This window comes from Zonotrichia leucophrys, chromosome 4 (assembly GCF_028769735.1).
Source record: "Zonotrichia leucophrys gambelii isolate GWCS_2022_RI chromosome 4, RI_Zleu_2.0, whole genome shotgun sequence".
NCBI lineage: Eukaryota > Metazoa > Chordata > Aves > Passeriformes > Passerellidae > Zonotrichia > Zonotrichia leucophrys.
The window spans coordinates 4,703,263-4,723,223 of NC_088173.1; the positions used below are offsets into that span (position 1 = coordinate 4,703,263).

Sequence of the window (19,961 nt, forward strand, 5' to 3'; positions counted from 1 at the left end):
GCCATATTCCAGGTTGCAGAAAAATCCCGAATGTCATTCTGCTACTGGAGTGTGAATAGCACATAGCCATGCTGGGCAGTTGTTGATCTGCTCCTTTTCTCCTCACACGTACTGAGCTGCTGGGCTGGGCTGTGACATTAGCCCCTGTAGCAGGGAGGAGGCAGCTGCAGGAGCAGCAGAGTACAAAGAGAAAGCTTTCTGCAGCCTGGAGGGTTTGCCTCCCTCCCCCATCTACAAGGTTTTTACATCTGCTCCTGTAGTCACCAAAGACAGAAAGATACAGCAACCCACAACAAACCCACAGAGGCAGAGCTGTGAAGCTCTCCCCAGAAAGCTGACTTACGCTAAACCTCTCCACTCCTTCTCGTCACTCTGCATCTGGCTCTGCTGTGACTGCTGCCTCCAGATGAACTACACCCAGTTGCCAGGACTACTTTGGCCTGTAAGCGCAGGTGTCTCTGGTTACCTTTAGAGCTTTTGGATTTTTTTGTCTTCTCAATTATATAATTGTTCTAATTTGCTAAAAAAGGAGTCTATCTGAAAAAGCCGGCAACACAGAACACCACTCTTCTTTTTTTCTTCCCTTATCTCGTCTAGGATAGTTGACTTCTTTAACGTTCATTTTCAACAGCCTATTTCAGCTTCCTGCCTCTGGTGAGTTCATTGCAATTTTTTTTTCCTAAGAGTCTTAATGTGAATTAATATTCTGAATCAAATTAAATATATCTTGGTTTACTTTTGTTAATTACTTTTATTAATAAGTTTGTGAAATTGGTTCACATAATCAGTTTTACTTTTCTGCTAAATACCATCTGTTAAATGCTTGATGTTGAGATATACAATTACACACTGGCCTACATCTTGCATTTTCTGTATTTTCAGTTGTTCCAGAGTTTTCTTCCACCTCAGCGTAAAAAGGCCTTATATAAAGTAGAAAAAGGGGTGTGAAAATTTTCTCCCGTGTTAACTGATATAAGAAAAAAGAAAAAATGGGAGTTACTCTCAAGATGGTGGATCTGATTCTGACGCTCTTTTCTGTTGTATGAACTATGAACGTCGGAGTGATAGACATGTATAAATCTGCAACATTTCAAATTTTGGTCTTCTTCCCCATTTGTGAAGTACATCATGCTTCTGAGGAAACAGTTCTGTTTCATCTTAAATATTCCCAAACAAATTTAGGTGAAGATTTTATTGTGAGAAATTGAGAAACACGTTCTTAGGAGTGGAGTGAGATTCAAAGTATTTTTAATTTGACAGCTTATCTGTGGTTGGCTCTGGCTCCAGCAGCTGCCTGGCCCTGCTGGGTTTAACAAATGCCTGTGTCACCTTCTGAGATGGAGGATTTCCATCTAAATGGCCACATCTGTAACTCTGTGTCCAGGTCACTCCCGTGGCTTCTTCTCTGCTTTCTGATCCGGCTGTGGCATGTTTAGGGTGTGGAGTCCCCTTACAGAGCAGTATGTGTATATATGCATGTGTGCACATCTGTGCACACCCATTTCCAGATTCTCCTCACAGACCCTGCATCTTCTGATGCTCTAGTGTGATGGAATGGTCTTGTCACATTGCCAATTAGATGCAATTAATCTGAAAGGTGAATGAGGATAAAGCACATTGAGGCTGGAACCATCTCTCTGACACAAGTCCCTGCAAAAAATCTGAATGTGGATTTAAGATTTTATAACTTCTCATTTCAGCTGTGTTTCCACCTTTGGATGGGCAGGAGTTGAACTGTGGCATCTGGCAGAAGCCAGCTTTAACGTGGGATTTATCCTGAATAAAATACTTGCAGAAGGAAAAGGTAGAGTAAATGAGATAACTTCGTTATTAACAGTCATATCTGTCAGCAAATTTTGGTGTCTGTTGCTGTTGGAATAAGGTGGGATTGTGCTGCTTCATATTCCACATTTTCAACCCCACCATTTATGTCAGTGTTTGTGGTTTTCCAGTAGGAAGAACCATATGTGTATACTTACTTGACTTTAGAATGGGATTTGATATAGTTTTTCTGATATAGTCTGAAGATCTGTAATACAAATGGAGTCAGTTCTACCAGAGAAAGTGGGCACAGACTTCATGTGAATACTGTTTGAGATTTGGGCAGTAACTGCAGGGTCAAAAAGCCACATGTGCACTTGCTTCCTGCTGAAGTAAGAGAATAGGTCTTAGTGAGGCATAATACCAAGTTTTACATTCCCCAGATTGGGTGCTGCAAGCCAGGAAAATCTGTAGGTTTGTAGTTATAGAGAATCAGCGTTTGTATAAGTAATCTGTACTTCCTAAGTTCCAGAGTAAAGAATTAAATTTAAAAATGGATTTGATTTTCATGTATAGCAAGATTCACAGGCCATCAGCAGAGCAACATGGCTGTAAATCACTGTAATTTAATCCCATTTTAAGGTAATTTTACTGTGCCAAAGCGGTGGGAAATAATCTCCTGGCAGAAGAGCATCAGACCTCAAAATGGAGAGACTGGTGCTAAAGTCACATTGCTGGTAACAACTGCTAGTGCCAGTGATGTTAGGAAGTAATCTCTTGTACAGTGAGGGGCAAGCCATATAAATCCTGAGAGAAGTGAGGGGTGATGTGCAGCACACCCAGAGCACAGGAAGTGAGCAGCCAGCGTGGTGGCAGTCATGGGCTGGCCTGTTTTGTAGAGCCTGGTCTGTACCAGCGGAAGCTCCCAAGGAGCTTTTCTCGGTGACGCTTTCTGATAACCAGCCAGGAGGACACCAGGCAGGGAGATGAAATTCTGCTGTTCCTCCTCTTGCTTTCACTGTGCAGTTCTAGATGTATAATAGCAGGTGAGTTAGGCACTTTAATGTAAAAGATTTTCTGTGAAAATTACCTCTTAACCCCCCATTTTCTTTGTGAAATTTTGGTGCTGTGATTAGTTTTCACTAAGAAACAGTAGAATGTTACTGAATGCACCATTCAAGTGATTAATTTGATTGACATTGACCATAAAATGAAAAATTGGAGATTTTTCTATAGTGCTTTTGATTATTGTTTGAAAGGAGATAAAATAAATTACTGTAAAACTTGCCTTTTTCAAAGTCTTGGTGTAACATTTGAGACATCAAACCACACAGCTCTACATCATTCCCAAATTAAGTTCTCATATTTTTGGCTAGGGGTGTATGGTTTTATTAAATCTACAGTTTTCAAATGTTTCCATGCTATGACACAACTTACAGCTGAAAAATATTTTGAGATAACCCCAGCACAACAATTAAGAAAGGAAGTTGGCTGCAGCTGTCTCAAGCCCACTATTAAAGCATTATAGCCTTAAGATGCTGGGCAGGATCACACAAACACAACAAAGCAATGTAACAACAAAATTTGTGGGCTGTAGCCTACCATTAGCTCTTCTCCACAAAAGCAAGTAGTTTCCTATTTGCTTAGCAGGGTTTAGTTGTCCTTCAATTTTTATGTCAGTGAAGAACTGGAGAACCGTTCCGATCCACCAGATGGATCAGTGTACAGTGGAAGGGGAGGTTTTGGAGCCTGCAAAACCTCTGTAATGCAGAGTGTGAGTACTGGAAGTCATGGCTACAAACCTTGGTGTATCAGGTCTAAATGAGCAGCTGGCAAAGTGGCAGGGAGCAATAGTCCCAGCAGTCCCAGTGTGTCACTGCTGACAGGGTGGCTGGAGGATGGGGCAGCATGAACTTTTTGCGCACATGCATTCCCTGCAGAGCGGGTGTGTGAGTGGCTTGTGCCCAGCCTGGCTTGTGGCCGTGCCCTGTGTTTATCACAGACCCTTTATCGCTCCCCCCTGCACAGTTCCTGCTGCTGTGTCAGCGCTGTGTTGCTTTTGCACGAGCTATTGCATTTGCTCTTTGGTTACAGAAGCCAAGGAGAAGTGTAAATTGCTAAGGGATGAGGGTGGGGCTGAACTTGGCATGCTTCTCTTTACCTGACAAAACATATGAACGTGCTGGAAACCACACGAGGATTCTGCTATGGTTTGGGGATTTCTCTGTGGGGAGCCATAGTGACCTGTCATGTAGGAAAGACCCAGCACGTGCTGGAAAAGGAGCAAACAGCTCTCCTGGCAGAAGCTGGCACAGTGGGCTGTGGTTACATACTGTGCATGATGCTGCTTCTCACACACAAGCGTGAGTACCAGTAACTGACACTTGCCAGCTTGAGGTTGTTGTACCATCTGGTGATACCACTTCTCCTCATGAGTGACAGTGTGTTGCTTTTTAAGGTTAGACTGATTTATGTCAAAATATAGGTATAACTGTCTCTCCTAATATAAAAGCATGAGACTAAGACCCCTGTGTAGCTGGGGGTCTCTTTTAGTTGTTTCCTGTGCCATGGTTATTGAAAGACTATTAAATATTTCAAACTTGCAAGAAAACTGTTCTTTCCTTTCATTGATAGGCATGCCAGTGGACACACAGTCTTCATCTTGCCTCTTTTATTTCCATCAAAAGACTGTGCTTAAAAACCAGTAAAGACTTTGGACTTTGAAGTTATTGAGCTACTGATGTACCCAAATATCTATTAATTAACCTATCTATTAATTATCTATATAATTAGATAATTAGACAGATAATTAGATCATCTGTGAACTTTTGTTTTTCTCACTATAAAAATATATTATGAAACAGCTGTCGTAAAACCCCTTCATGTAATTTCTTTGTTTTCCATAGATTTAAATGTGAGATTTTAAATTCCGATCTCTTTCAGTGGAGGTTTAATTCTGGATGAAAAGCTGTTGGGTAAAGTATCTCAGAGTTTGAATCAAGTCCATCAGGATTCAAAAATAAAGCATGGGAAATGTTCTCATAATGTTCAAACATCTCTCTCCTAAAATATCTCTCATTTCATATGTGTGATCATTTTCATTCAAAATATGTAAAAATCAAGAAAATCAAGGAAAACTTTCTATGCTTCCCACTGAAGAACTCTGCAGTAAGATTTACCGTAGCATGGGGATTTGCATGATCTTTAAACTAACTGAAAGCCAAGTGGATGTCAGCTATAAATATATGAAATGGCTTCTCAAAATACTCAGAATGAGTGAATGAGTGAGAAGGATTTATGCTGAGGAATGAGTGAGAAGGATTTATGTATTACATTTGGTTGTAGAGTCTTTTCTCCTCTTAACCTATTCCGTATGACCTGCTGCTGTCTGCAGTATCATATGTTTTATATAAAGGTGGCAAGAGAACAGGATTGTAATGGAATCAGAGGAAAGTAAAGGAAAACAGGCACTAAAATATATATTCTGCTCTGGCATATGGTTGGTGTAAGATATAAATCAATATAAAATCTGAGCTACCAGGTATAACTTGTGCTAATTCCAGAAAAAAAAATTTAAAAAGAAAAGAAAGCTTGTTCCTTTGAAATTGGGCTTTAATCATAACTATGCATGGAAGGTAGGCAGTTTGATGAAGGCATGCCCATTTTTAAGTCTAATTTTATCTGCTTCAATTAAGGAATTCTAGAGAGGCTGCATGGTAAGAAAAAAAAAAAGGTCCTGCTTGTATAATTGATATGTATTATTTCTTATTTTATCTGTGTGCTGGATATAGTGCGTGAATACTAAGTCATGGCATAGATTGTGGAAGACAACTCCTTTTTAAAAATGCATTGAAAATATAAAAATCAAACCAACAAATGCAGGACAATTTATGATAATTGTATGTTTTATACTTGAAAAGTATTTGAAATTATTTCAAAGCAATGTCTTCAAATTTTTAACATTTTTATGTACATGTGTGCACACACAAAATTTAAGAACGATATTAAAGATGGCAGTTTCCCCGCTATGTGAAATCTGGACTATGATTTTAAACACTCTGATGTATACAGAGACAAGAAAAAGGTTTTTGTTGCTAGCAATCCTAAGGGGAAAAAGCTAAAATTATCAGGGAGTGTCTGTTTTATAAAATAAATACCAAACCAAATTATTGTTGCTTCTTTTGCTAGCTTTGCTCACGAACGTCCGAAGTTTGATGTTCATCACAGCAAAAGGAATGTGACGTGCAGTAAATATGAATTCTTCCTGAATTAAAAACAAACAATTATGTTTTAGCAAGAGGTCATTATTGTGTATTGTTTGTTCAACATTATTACTACTCAAAACACCTGTACATCTAACACTTTATTCTTCTCACAAAATATACAAAAATAATCTTCCATGGAACACTGGCTAAATCTGTTCTAACATTTTCCTTCTCTGTCTTTGCCTCCCACTGAAATTAAACTTGTGCAAATACATAACTTAATGAACATGGAGAACATCCTTCTTCTCCCGCTGATATTAGGGGGAGAAGATCTAGGCTTGAGAATCTCCTTATTTTATGATAGATATTTTATAAAATCAGAGCAAAGTTGAAGAGACTTCTGAAAGTAAAGTTGGAGGTCTTGCAAGGGATCCATTGAGGAAAATGGAGAAACGGTAGGACAAATTTTAAGGATGTTTTAACATTGAGGAGCATGTTATATCACTTGTAGCATTCATGTATTAGCTTTTAGCTATAGTGTTACTGTTGATTACTTTGCAGCATTTAAGGGAGCCAGTCAAGAAGATCAAGTTGTGTGCAAACAAGGGAGAGGAGCGTGGTCATACCGCAGGTTAGAGCCAAAACACCCAGAAGCCAGCCTTCTCCACTGCACTGGGCTTGGCACAGGCTTGAAAGAGGGGAAGCCCTTTTGACTGCAAATGCAAGTGTGAATATGGAGATGCCAGTTTGCTTTAAGAATTTACCATGTCACACATCTGCAGGATTTAATATAAATCCATGCATCTCCTTAACAACATATTGTAAAGGTGTGTCTAATAAATGTAATGGCTGCATACATAGCAGAAATATGACAGTTTACAATGGGTGACTATGTAAATTTATATGTCAAATTCTATCAATTAGATACCTAGATTATTGCAAATCCCCATCTCTGCTCATGGAGATTGTGCATGGAGGTAAATGTGCATACAAATACATACATACCTGTACGTGGACCATGACCATTTCAATAATGCATCCATTTGATGCAAAATATGTATGTAGGTTTTCAAATGATGGTAACACATTGTTGCCCACAGTATGTTGTTTCCTACAGCAATCTGTAGCAATGACTTTTGCAATGAATGAATATCAAAGTGTCCATATATATATGTATATGGACATACACACATCCATGCACATATGGATGTGATTTTTTGTACACGACCGTGTTGATTCATCACTGAAATACTTAGATTTTAAATATGCATAGATTTATTTTCAATATTTCTGTGTATCTGTATATGTGCATATACATTTCTATGCATCCAGTCTTGCAAATAATCCATCATTCTCTGAGAAATTATGAATGATTATTTAAAAGTAAGAAATGTTACTTGTATATGAAAGAGAAATGGATACCTGTGTCTGCAGATGGTAAAAATAAAAAACAAGCAGAAATAGGGGTAGGGTCAGGCTCACTGGAAGGAAAACACAATAATTGTGGAAGGTTGTAAATAAAAGAGTACTTCAACAGCCAAAGAATACTTCAACGGCCATAAAAATTTGGGGAGATTTTTAAGAGTTAAATCTATTTTAAAAATCCTACAAAACCATGTTATCAAAATATGTTGACAAATCAAAAATATGCTTTTTTGATTTGTCTCAAACTTCAAGAAATTTAACTGTGTTGAAAGAGGATGTGGCATGAAAAATTTGAAGTGGTTTGAGGCCCAAACATTTCTACATGTCAATAATTCTACACACACAGTAGTCTGATTAAGGTCGATTCCTTAAATATAATGTGTTTTATATTAGCAAGGCTTCAGTCTGGCTACAATGCAGTTAGATGTGCTGAAAATTTCCTTTTGACCTGTAAGTCATTTAGGTAGAAAAAATATTCATAAAAGCTCTTATCCAAGCTTTTTTTATCCAAGTCATTTAGGTAGAAAAAATATTCATAAAAGCTCTTATCCAAGCTTCTAAGTATCCTTTCAATTCTTTAAAATCACATATCTATGAAATGTGTGATAGCACTGGGGTTAGCACGTCGCACTTTATCCATGTTCATCTGCAAGTGTGTCTGTATCCCCATCTGGATCCAGGAGCGGTTCTGGCGGTTCTGTGTCAGTGTAAATATATATATGTATCTATATCTGTCTGTCTGTCTGTCTGTCTATCTATCTATCTATCTATCTATCTATCTAATTTTTAAAATATATTTATATATTTATATATTTATATATTTATATATTTATGTGTGTGTGTGTGTGTGTGTGTGTGTGTACAGAAACAGTGACTGTGAGGGACAGCAGACAGACAGACAGATGGCTGATGAACTTCTGTGCTTGAACGTACACGTGTGTGACATTTGCTCACCAGCTGCTCCATGTACAGCTGCATCTGTAGTGAAACTCAAAAATTTCTTCTCTGTTTAAGCACAGAGGAGAAAAATTAACACAGAGGAGGGTGGGAAAGAGAGGTGACATATATCCAGTATCCTGCAGAAGGAGAAGGCCAGGCTGACCTAACCTCAGGCATGACATACTCCATTTCTGGACACTTTGAGGGTATTGGATCAGACTGAGAATGGTTTATGAGCTGGTCCTCTCTGAAGGGATTACTTTCCTACACTTGATTGACCCCAATTTCAGCTTGTAGAGAACATCTATACTGAAAATGGATCCCTTTTGAAAATGACCCATAATACCATGAATGCCACATAGTTTGTCATTTACCATGTCATAAACATGGAGAAAAATTACTTCAGACTAATGGCTTGGATCTTTAAGTGGGTACTTAGCATTGTCAGATCTCATTGAGTTCTATTCAGAGATTTAGGATCTCAGATCAGTACATGAGTCTTACAGGCTTTTTGTAAATTTTTGGAGTGGTTCTAATAGTCTGTTCCTGTGTAATTTGTAAATTGCTGAATCAAGGTGTGATTAGCCACAGAAAGAGGGTTCTTAAAGATAAAAGAAATATTTCCTTTGTCTAATTCTATAATTAGAATGAGAGTTAAATTCTTTTTCTCAGCAACTATAGTGAATTGAATAGATCCTTAGATATGTTATTATCTATTGCTTATGTATTATTATAGGTACTATTACTAAAGAAATTAAATTAAATTTTATGAAATATAAGATAGCTCATTAAGTAGTTTTATATGTATGTACAATGTGTAAGCATGTGTTTCAATACATGTATTTTGTTAAACAAAAACTTTTATCCCTTTACTAGGACTTCATGTCTCATTTAATCTTGTAAATAACACTGGTCTGTGTTCGTTGTTGTTTTATATCAAGATTTCACATTCTCCATATGAGGGAATTTGCTTTAAATCTGATAACTTGAGTTCCCTTGCTAATAATAAAGTTGACAAGATTACTGAATATTTGCTCATAAATCTTTCTCTTCATTTGTAGTGGTTAAAACTGCCAGAGAAAGAAACAGAGGTATTTTCAGGTGTTGTCTTGTTCCAGAAGTGATTTTTTGCAAAGGTTTCTAAAGAAGTGGTTCTCTAGTTTCTCGAAATTTCATAAATTAGAAATTAAACCCAAAATTCAGTTTTGTTTTTTCTTAACAAATAAAATACTGAAATTTGAAAACAGGAACAGATTTCACTTTTGTGAACAAGGGAGTGAAAGAAAAATTTCCAAGCTTTTAGGTCTGCAATTTTTTTTTAATTCTGGAAGGAGATTGTTTTTGAGATGATGGGACATCCTGGCTTTGAAAACATGGGGTCATTGCATATTGCTTGCTTTTCTAACTTTAGAAAGGCATTGAAGAAATTATTGTACTTAAGGATAAAATATCTGTATAAAAGCTCTCACCCAAGCTTCTAACTATCCTTTCAATTCTTTAAAATATAAAATATAAAAGCACCTTGAAAGATAATCTGGCAGTTAATCTGTCAGTATTGCAAATATATCAGACAGCTGAATTATTCTGCCAATGAGTGACCTGCCACCTTGCTCTTGGGCCAAAGAATAGTGATGACCCCTATGGTAGCCACCTTAGGAAGTGAATGAGTTCAGTGGAGATTTTTTGGTGGAGTAGTTTGGGGAAAAGATGCAGCACCTTGCAAAGGTACAGGCTGTGAGCCAGTGGTGCCGCCTCTGAATGCCACTATGGACTGAAACGCTGACACTCTCTGAGGTGGATGGAGGCTGATTGGCAAGACAGGGCTAGAGATCAAAATTGTCTTGAAAGGAGTTAAGAAAACAGGAGGCAGCTAATGCAGATGTCAGAGAATCAGCTGAGTGAATGCATGACAGTGCAGCAAGGATTTGTTTACTTGCACTCTCCAGACAGACTGCAGCTGATGGATTAGTTTTCAGAAGACGTGCTGCGGAAGCATTCTGGAGGTTTGTATCTGAATGGAGCAAGTACACCTCATCCACAGAGCAGAAAAGCAGGCAGTGTGACCTTGGCAACCTGGTGATCTAGCAGAGTGTCCAAACTGGAGTCACAACAGCCACAGTTTCTGTGTCACAAGGCGCTGCATCTTCTGGGTGCTGTCACTAACCAGGCAGCAGCGTCTCTGCCCTGTGTTGATTCCTGCCAGCCTTCCTCCTCCTCCTTCTGCTTGCAGGAGTTTTCTCAGGCCCTGTCCATGCCCTGCAGTGCCCACTGTGCCCATGGAGGTGAAGGTGTAAAGCTGGACACTCTTCTGGTCAGTGAGAGTAGTCTTTGTGCCTCCTTCCTCTCCTTGAGAGCGTTTAGCTAAGGGATGTGAGGAGAGTTCTTAGTATCTGTGGTGCAATTGCAAGGAGCAGTGGTTACAGTCAGCACGTTGAAGAAGAACTGTAGGCACTGTTTTGCAGACCCCTCCTCTGTGTGAGGTGGGATTTAAAAGAGTAGAGTAGGTAGGCAAAGACAGTATATACATTCAAGTATTGCACAGTTGGTGGAAGTATTTCCTATGGTTTCAGCTTCTTATATTAGTCTAAATGTTTTAATTTCCTTGCCATGTCAAGTCTCTTCAAGAACTAGCATACACAGTGCTCAAACTGAAAAATTAATCTGCTGTTATAAACAGGACCTCTGCTGAGATGTAACTGAGGTAGGGAGTGGATAATGGCAATAGTAGTTAGCATGTTAACTGCTTTAACTCTCTGAAGCACTTTGTGACTGATCCAAAAAGCTGGTTGCTTGCATGGTTTGTTTATGTATGAGCTAATTCCATTGAAATTCCAGCCTACCTGAGTATGCACTATCAGGATCTAAGAGAAGTTTTGAAATTGGACTTCCTGACTCTTTTTATTTTCCCCTATCATAAGATGCTGTCCATCCCCTGGAGATGTTTAGCCATAGCAAGTCATTCTCACAATGATCTTATAGTAGATGCCAGAGATATTCTTGGCATAAATGAAAATCCCATTTGGTCCAGCTGATAAACTTACCCTTTTTTGATGTAGTAGTCCTGCTTTCCTTTGTTGGTAGAGCTCTTTCAACAAATACCAAATTAGTTTTTCATGGGATGTATATTCACTTGAATCCTCTACCTGCAAAGAGCTCGGTGCTGCTGTGCTCTGCTTTTCATCCCGTCCCATTGCAGGCTGGCAACCCCACTCACCTTCTCCGTATGGTATTCAGCCATGAGCAAGTGTGAGGCATTTTACCTGCGTGAGATTGCTGAGGTGCAGCTCAGACACTGCCCAAGGACAACTGTTGTAGGGCTTCTTGTGCTCACACCACCAGTGAAGTCCGAGATCTCTGTAACCACACACGAGTGCCTGTATTCCAAAGACAGAGGGAACAAAACCTGAAGTTTACTAAAGATCACTACTCAGCATGACCACACAATAATAAGACATGCATTCTTATACCTAGTGATTTTATAACAGGTTTTACCTTACTATTCAAATAATATCTTCTGTTGTTATGAGTGATGAAAGCATAAACCAAAAAATCATAAAAGAAGATAGAGGTTTATATATTGAATTCCATATACAAAATGATCTTAATAAAGTCGGTAAATTTTTGAAAATCAAATTGTTGGATGAAAAAAAAGCCTCCGCAGCTTAGACTCCATCTCTGATTTGTGATCAGTTTTTCTGCAATCTTGTAATGGTTGTAGCACACTGTGCTGTCAGAGCAAGACAGAATATGAGAGAAAGGGACAAAAACTTTTGCAAATATTTATAAAACTGGTTGTATATTGAGGCACAGAAGTGTCCAGTACTGTCTTTAAAGGACACTTTGCAGTACTGCTCTTTAAAGGACACTGCTTTTTGTTGATGCTTAATCAAGCATTTTCCATCCAGTGAGGTGAACTTCTGTAATTATTTTAATACAGTAATGCTGCTCTTACCCTGAGCTGCAACAAGGACAAACTATGTGCCTAATTACAGATAAAGCTTCAATATGCACATATGTAGTCCCAATTATATATGGAAGCACATGAATTGTTGTTAACAAGTGCAAGAGCAGGGCCATTGAAGGCAATTTGTCCACAGGATCACAATATGGACCTTGTTATATACCACGGTTTTTTATTATTTACCGGATGGAATGTAGAACAATATCATTTGCTTTGAAAACAATTCTGCACTGTCACAGTGGGATATTTCAGCATCTTGTATTGTCTGTCAACTAGCCATATTCACTAGTCCTTAATATCTCTTTCAATCTTTAATAATTTTTATATTTTCAAAATAACCAGCATAATTTGACCTGGTAATCCACAAGTTGAGTGCCAGAACAATCCTTTTATCTGTCTTTCTCTGTTTTGGCAAAAATCATTTCTCTGAAATGGCAAAAGTCATGTTTTGGATGTCCTTATTTCCCCCACATTCCAATGTGCAAAATAATGCATCTGAAGGCACTGAGGACTCCTCGCACCAAAGAAAAGTTTGTTCTGGAAAGGATACTTGGTACATGGAAACTTTCTCCTGAGGGTACGCATCTTTGCCTGAATAGGACATTACTGTCTTGTGGTGAAAGTGAGGTGTTTTCAAACAATACTGGTGACCCAATTTTGAAATAGAATACCCTGAAAGAGAGATTATTATTCATATAAGCAATTTGAATGTTTATCCTACATATGCTTTTTGAATTTTTCATAGATGTGTTTTGTAAAGGTCTCGTTTAGTTCCCTTGAGAGCTTGTTTGGAGAACAGGGAAGGCAAGAGTGTGGAGTTAGATCTAATGAATCTTTACAAGCAAATTTCCATCTGCTGCCACTAAAACTTAGATTCTCAGTGCAGCCCGTTTCCCGGCAGCCAGGAATGCCGTGAAGCAGCCTCAGCCTCCATCGCAGTTCCTAGAAGCGAGCGCAGTGTGAGCCGCGGTGCGGCCGGCAGGCCAGGAAGCGCCGAGTGTTGCAATGGCTCCTGCAGATACGGTAACGCGAGCGCGCCCAGGGACGGCCCGCGGGCCCGGGGCCGCCTCTATAAAGCAGCGAGCTGCGGGCACGCATCTGCCGGCAGCCGGGCCGTGAGTGCGAGAGATGCAGGTGTGCCCGCAGCGCCAGAGGAGGTAGGGCATGGCCTCTGCACAAAACGAAAGCAGGGCAGTCGCAGTTGTCGGTACCTGTAAAATGTTCTCTTGAAGCTCATTTAGCACTTTCCCTTTGTGTTTCCCCCTTTGTGGAGTAAGCCAAAGCTTGGAGTGTTCTAGAAATAAAGGGAGAGGGGTGGTGTGTTAGGGTACTGAAAGTGGAGAGCATTACAGTAAAATATGCCCTTTGTGGCCATCATTTATATCTGTGCAAGTAGCCTTCAGCTGGGATGTCTCTCTACATATATGAAGGAAACAGAAATATTTATTTATGTAAAAAACACATGACATTTTGAAATTATGCAGCGATACTTTCTTTTTAATTACTCTTGTTCATCAGAACTAATTTGTCTTCAGTTTTGCTGTTAGTGATTTTCGGAGCATCTTGCGTGTCACCCTGTGTGAGCAGTGAATCTTGCACACAGTTAGTGAGGAAGAAACAAATGCTTTCAAAATAGGAAAATTTGACTGAATGCTGGCAGGAGCTCAAAAGCAATTACATACTCTGAAGAGTACTCTTAGTTCAGTTTTACAAGGGAGCAAATGCCAGGACAGTTAAATTCCCTTCAAATGAAATTTTTACTGGGGCAAGCACTGGTAGTGGGGCTTTCTATTGCTTGTGTTTCTTGATTGTTGAAAGCAATTTGTTAGAAAAAATTTACCCTGTTTTTGTTTTTTTCTTTTGCTGTGAATCTTTCTTTGCTTTTAAAAATTGTTCAGGTTCACATGAATTGAGATTCACTCCTGAAGTCTTTGCTTCCTCGTTGTCACAAGTGGTTCTGTGTTACTGTTTCATATGGGATTGTTTAAATAGTAAAATTGGTTAGCAAAGAGCTTTTTTTTTCTCCTGACTACCTCTAGAGAGTGTGACTACATTTTCAAGGGAATCTGAACTGATCATTTAGGGATTCAGGATTCTGTCAGTCTTGGTGAAAGACAGGGAGGGAATGTCTCACAGCGTATTAGTAGCAGTTATATAAAAGTTAAATGAATTTTATTAGTCTCTAGACAATTGGAAGGAAAAAATAGCTTGTGTCAGTGGAAAATGGTAATAGTGCTAAGACTGTTAGCCCCTGTGGAGCAACAAGAAGGTTATTTATGCGAATGGCTGTTGCACACACAGCTGGCTGGGAGGAAATAGAAAAGTTCATCATCCTCAGTGAGGGATACTTGCCAGGCCTGTCCAAAGATGTGTCCAGGCAGCTTCATCTTGATGAGGAATGATTTGTTCTTTGTGGGTTATAAATGTTACATTTTATTTTTACTTTCCAGAAACGTCATTTGACTCATTGAAGATTTAAAACCAACAGAGTCATGTGGGAGAAAATGAAATTTTAGTCTCAAGTGGCAGAATCGAGTCATAAGAAGTAAAGAGATTTGGATGGTTTCTCACTAAATGGAAATTATATAGAAGGCTTCTAAGACCACTGCATCTCTCCATCCCGCTCCTGCTGCACAGAGACTGCACTCTTGGCCTTGGACGTTAATAAAATGCTGGATTCAGTCAAGTGTGTTCTGGTGGGAGACTCTGCCGTTGGGAAAACATCCCTCCTGGTACGTTTCACCTCTGAGACTTTTCCAGATGACTACAGACCCACTGTATATGAAAATACCGGAGTGGATGTCTTCATGGATGGCGTACAGATCAGCTTAGGTCTTTGGGACACATCAGGCAGTGATGCCTTTAAAGGCATTCGCCCCCTCTCCTACCAACAGGCAGATGTGGTATTAATGTGCTACTCAGTGGCAAACCACAATTCCTTTCTGAACCTGAGGAACAAATGGATCAGCGAGATCCGCAGCCATTTGCCCCGCATCCCCGTTTTGGTGGTGGCCACTCAGACTGACCAGCGGGACATGGGTCCCTACAGCTCCTCCTGCATCAGCCCTATGGACGGAAAGCGGCTCGCCCAGGATGTGCGAGCCAAGGGCTACTTGGAGTGCTCTGCCCTCAGCAACAGGGGAGTGCAGCAGGTGTTTGAGTATGCTGTGAGGACAGCGGTCAACCAAGCCAAAAGGCAGAACAGGCGGAAGCTCTTCTCCATTAATGAGTGCAAGATCTTTTGAGGACTGTCAGCAGTGGTTTTGCTCACGTTTGTTCTTTCTGTTTTCTCACAAAGACGCTGCAGCAGAGGGAATGGGAGGTGAATCAAAGGAGGGCTCCTGGAAGGACCACAGTGCAGGTGCCTATTTATGAAACAGGTGTGCTCTTTATCTGAGCCTCTTCCCTCCAAAACACGTGTGCTATCTTGAAAAATGAAAGGTGCATACCCTTATTCACAGGCCTGTGTTTGGACTTTGCAAGCCTGAACTGCTGCAGGCCTAGCCTGCAGATCTGCAGATAACAGCAGTACTGATTTTGGTTTTGTTTCTGTCAGTGTTCCTCAGTTGTTGGTTTGTCTGCATCTGCATTTATTTAATGATCAGCCCCCACCTCTGTCCTTGTGGATTTTTTTTTTATTCAAGAATGTAGTATATAAAACCTGACTAATGTGTATTTTATTTAGAGGACTCACGGATATATTGTTGAAAATTACAAAAGTTTGTTTTAATATTTTGGTGGTTTTCCCTTTAGCTAACCACAGAAATGAACTGTCCTATCCATGTAATAAATGGCCTGCAGGCAAGCCTTAGACTTGCTTGAGTCATTGCATAATGGTCATCAGTATGTCCAGCATAGGAATAATCAAAACTTAGTGACATTTGACAGCTGTCTCCTGCAGTTTTGTGAGATTTGTTACCTTAATATTGTTCCTCAACAATGTGGTCAAAGGTGGGAAACTAATCTGATTCTTCCTAGACCTCACTGTCTTACAACCTCAGGGCTTGCAGACAGGGTTGGCTTAGACATATGGCTGGGCTGGCAGGGATGAATCTGTGCTGCCATCACCTCTGTTGTCCCTGCTGTAATTCTGGAGACAAAAGATTTCAATCTCCCGAGATGGAAGATATTTTTTCATGAACACATGTATTCTTATATATTTTTAGTACACTTTGTTTCAAAGCAGTGGTTTTACTGGAACCAGTCACCAACATTAGTAAAAGATTGAGTACAAAGCAAGGTTGACTTTAGAATGGCTAAATGACAATTTTTTGAGTTTGCATGCTAAGTATAATTGCCTAGGTTGTATCCAAGTAAGACTGAACCAGGCTTCACATCCTGGGGAACCTGTCGAGTCTAGGACCCAAATCCTGATGGACGTAGTGGGGCCAAGTTACCCTTCTACACAGAAAGGCAGGCTAAGGAAATGGAAATTCAGGTGTGTAAGAGAACTCTGCTAGAAGATGAAGTGGGCTCAAGCCACAATGCTGTACATTCCTTGTGAATTGTGGTGGTCCCCTCCTCCTCATGTTATCTGTCCCCTCTGTCCTGACCCCCTCTCAGGTCTTGCAGATCCGTCTCATCCCAAGAGAATTTCTTGCTGCAGCAAGATTTTCTTTGTCCCTTTTCTTGTCCTTCAGCTAGCTAGGAACTAACCTTTGAGGTGGTTATAGCATGGTGCCATAAAAGGTAGGATTAGCTCACCTGTGATGTAGGTGAGCGAGTATTTACCCAGTGGGCACCTTGATTACCAGTGGGACAGAGAACACCCAGAGTTGTGATTGTCCCACCAGCTTCTGGACTGTTGAGTATTTACCACTCATCAACCTGATTGTGAGGGGGGCTTCTGATCATAAAAATATCCTGGTCTTATCTGAGGTTTTTATATCAGCCTTAAATCTTTACAAACTTCTGCATGTGAGCACACAAGACATTGACTTCTGTCACCACCCATCTTCCCTAAATTCTTCTCTTTCCTACTTCTCTTCTTCTCAAGTGTTGATTTGTTACTGAAACACTAAAACTGACATATTTGTAAAAGAATCTGAATGGCATTGTACTTGTGTAAAGATACTCAAGTTGCCAATTATTTGCTGTCCTCGGTTAAAAATCTTTTAGCTTTTGGGAGAAATATTCTTCTACATGTCAACTCTTGCAACACCTCTCCACTGGAAGTCTTAGGTTTTGTAACTCTAATTTAAAAGTAGCCATTGTTATGGTTTGAACATTAAAGATTGCATGAAAAATGTTGTGTTATGAATTTTCAAATCTGTTACAACTGGGGACATTTTTGTTATGTTCCCTGCTCCACTAATGGATTGAATACCTGGTTTCAACTATTTTTAAGATATATTTTTTCCAGAATGCTCTATTCAGTTGTCCTTTTTTTTTTTCTCAGTGGGTTAAAGTCTGTTTACAACAGTTCATGCAGTTTTTTTGTGCTGAAGAGCAGTAATCACCAGGTGAGAATGCTGTGTTGTGGTATCTACCACAAAGTGCCACATTCGGGCACCAAAAGGCTCCACAGAATTGTTATCAAAGACTAAACCAGACAAAGATGTAACTGAAAATCTCATCTGTATTAGCTTCACAAGACTTGTTATGGTGTGTTACAAAATTAAGAAATTGATGTCTGTTGCAATTCAGTGAAGCCAGGTGGATAGGCTTCTTTGAGATGTCTGAACTGACGATACAGGGTACACAGGAAATGTAGGGATGGCTTGATATACTCTTGATTGTGCATTCTAGAGCCAGTGCAAAGTGTGAGGCCACTGGAAGCCAGCTGATTTTTAAAATCAATTTGGAAAGAGTATAAAGTAATGGGGATTTTGGTTTCATGCTCTGTGAAAAAAATAGTTTAAATTTTCATAGCCTGGTTATTTTCAGACTCTCAAAGCCAAAAGGCACTTTTGACTGGGAGCAAACTGTGAAGTACATATATTTTAGTGCCTGTAATGCAGTTTGCCCTGAGCTATAGAACCCAAAAATGTACTCAAAAATGTGGCAGCCCTAAACAGAGGTTGAAATCTGGACACAGCAGAACTCAGCTGAAGGTTTGGCCCAGGGGTATATTGGGGTTTGCTGCTTGCACAAGTGCAGCCCTATTCTCTGTGGTGGGAACAACGAGGGACTGCTGAGGTCTCCTGTGAAACCCTTCCAGGGTGGTTTTGCTTGTGTTTACTTGGGTAACAGGGTCTGGGTACTGTTTAGAGGTTAAAATCTGGCATTTAAAATACATTAAAATGACACATGTGGATTTTCAATTTCTTTTGCTTTGAAAAACAGAAAAACAGAAAAAATGTTCAGCCCTGCCTCAGTTGGGTCAAGCTTTCAGCTGAGAGAAGAGACCTTACCCAAATATTCTCCTCCTGTCTTCTCAAACGGATCCCTTTCCATTTATTGTTCAGTTGCCAATCTTCTTTTTGCTTGTTATTAAAACAGGTTAAGAGTTTTATTTAAAAAATAATTTCCCAGGCTTTTAAACTTACTTGATATGCAGCACACAATAGAAATATTTTCTACAAGTAAACAGTAAAAATATGTTTCAAATCATCACTCTTGCCCCAACCTCGATTTTTCATGGAGAACATTATTCAAGCTTGGTAGATAGAATTGATACTGTTTTGCCTGATATTTGCAATTAACAGTTTGCAAATTTTTGTGCAATTTTTGTGGGAACTCTGTGTTTACTAAAGTCCGTGAACACAAATTAGCTGATACTTGTGTTAATAAAGAAAATGTGTTTAAGGGACTCTATATATGGCACCATTATAAAAGCAATCACTAGAGGGATCAGACATGAAGGAAAAAGAAATGTCAGCACTCTTTACATCTCAGCCTTTCCTGTACTACTATAGCATTTGAGTGAATGCAGCCATTAGAATAATTTCCAATAAATAGGGCAATCCATGTCTTTTTAGCACTTTCTCCTAGTGCTTTGGTTGCACACAGCTCAGGTTAATATAAAAGGAATAAAAAGCTTCATTTCAGAACATCAAAGTGCTTGTCTGCTCTTGCCTTTGTGAGCAAGTTAACTACCTTAACTTAATTACAAGTCAGTTCAGCTTCTTAAACAAGCCAGATATGACCACAACTGGATTAGCCAAACTCCCTTGCTCTGAAATGACAACAATGAATTTATGTCCCTGAGTATGAGGAAATGTATTTTACCTCTCAGAGATTTCCTTCACAATGGTAAGAGCTGACCAGCTATCAGCATGTATGTCTCATGACAGACCTGTGTGCCCTTCACCTTGTGCTCTGAGCAGCCAGTTATTTGAAAACAAAATTCAGGGGGAAAACAACTTTTGTGTGTATCTAGGCATTTTTATTATATAGCTGCTTAACTACAGCTGTGGTGGCCTTTCCACTGGCCTGGACCTCTTGCTCACTGCGATGTGACTCTGCAGCCTCTGTGTGTCAGCAGGCTCCCTGTCACTTGGGAGGCAGAAGAGCATCATGATGGAGCTGCCCTGTGTATTCAGCAGGACAGAGGAGATGCTCCTCGGGACTCCTCTTACCTGCACCGTAGGTGACTGCCCTACTCTGCAAACAGACCTGGCCCTGCCTCAGTCAGACTTCTGTCACTTACAGGTGGCCTTGCAGTAATGCATTTATTTTGTGTGCCATTTCTAAAATCAGTGTCAGTATCCAAGTCATTCCCAAGGCCT

The 19,961-nt window shown here is 39.7% G+C and overlaps 1 protein-coding gene across 1 annotated transcript; it reads left to right on the forward strand.

Moving 5' to 3' along the window:
• Positions 1-634: 634 nt before the first annotated feature.
• Positions 635-16,273, forward strand: RHOH (ras homolog family member H). Its single transcript, XM_064712171.1, has 3 exons — positions 635-654; positions 1,701-1,804; positions 14,742-16,273. Exon 3 carries the CDS (start codon positions 14,961-14,963, stop codon positions 15,534-15,536), a length of 576 nt encoding a protein of 191 aa, XP_064568241.1. The 5' UTR covers positions 635-654; positions 1,701-1,804; positions 14,742-14,960; the 3' UTR covers positions 15,537-16,273.
• The last annotated feature ends 3,688 nt before the right edge of the window (positions 16,274-19,961 follow it).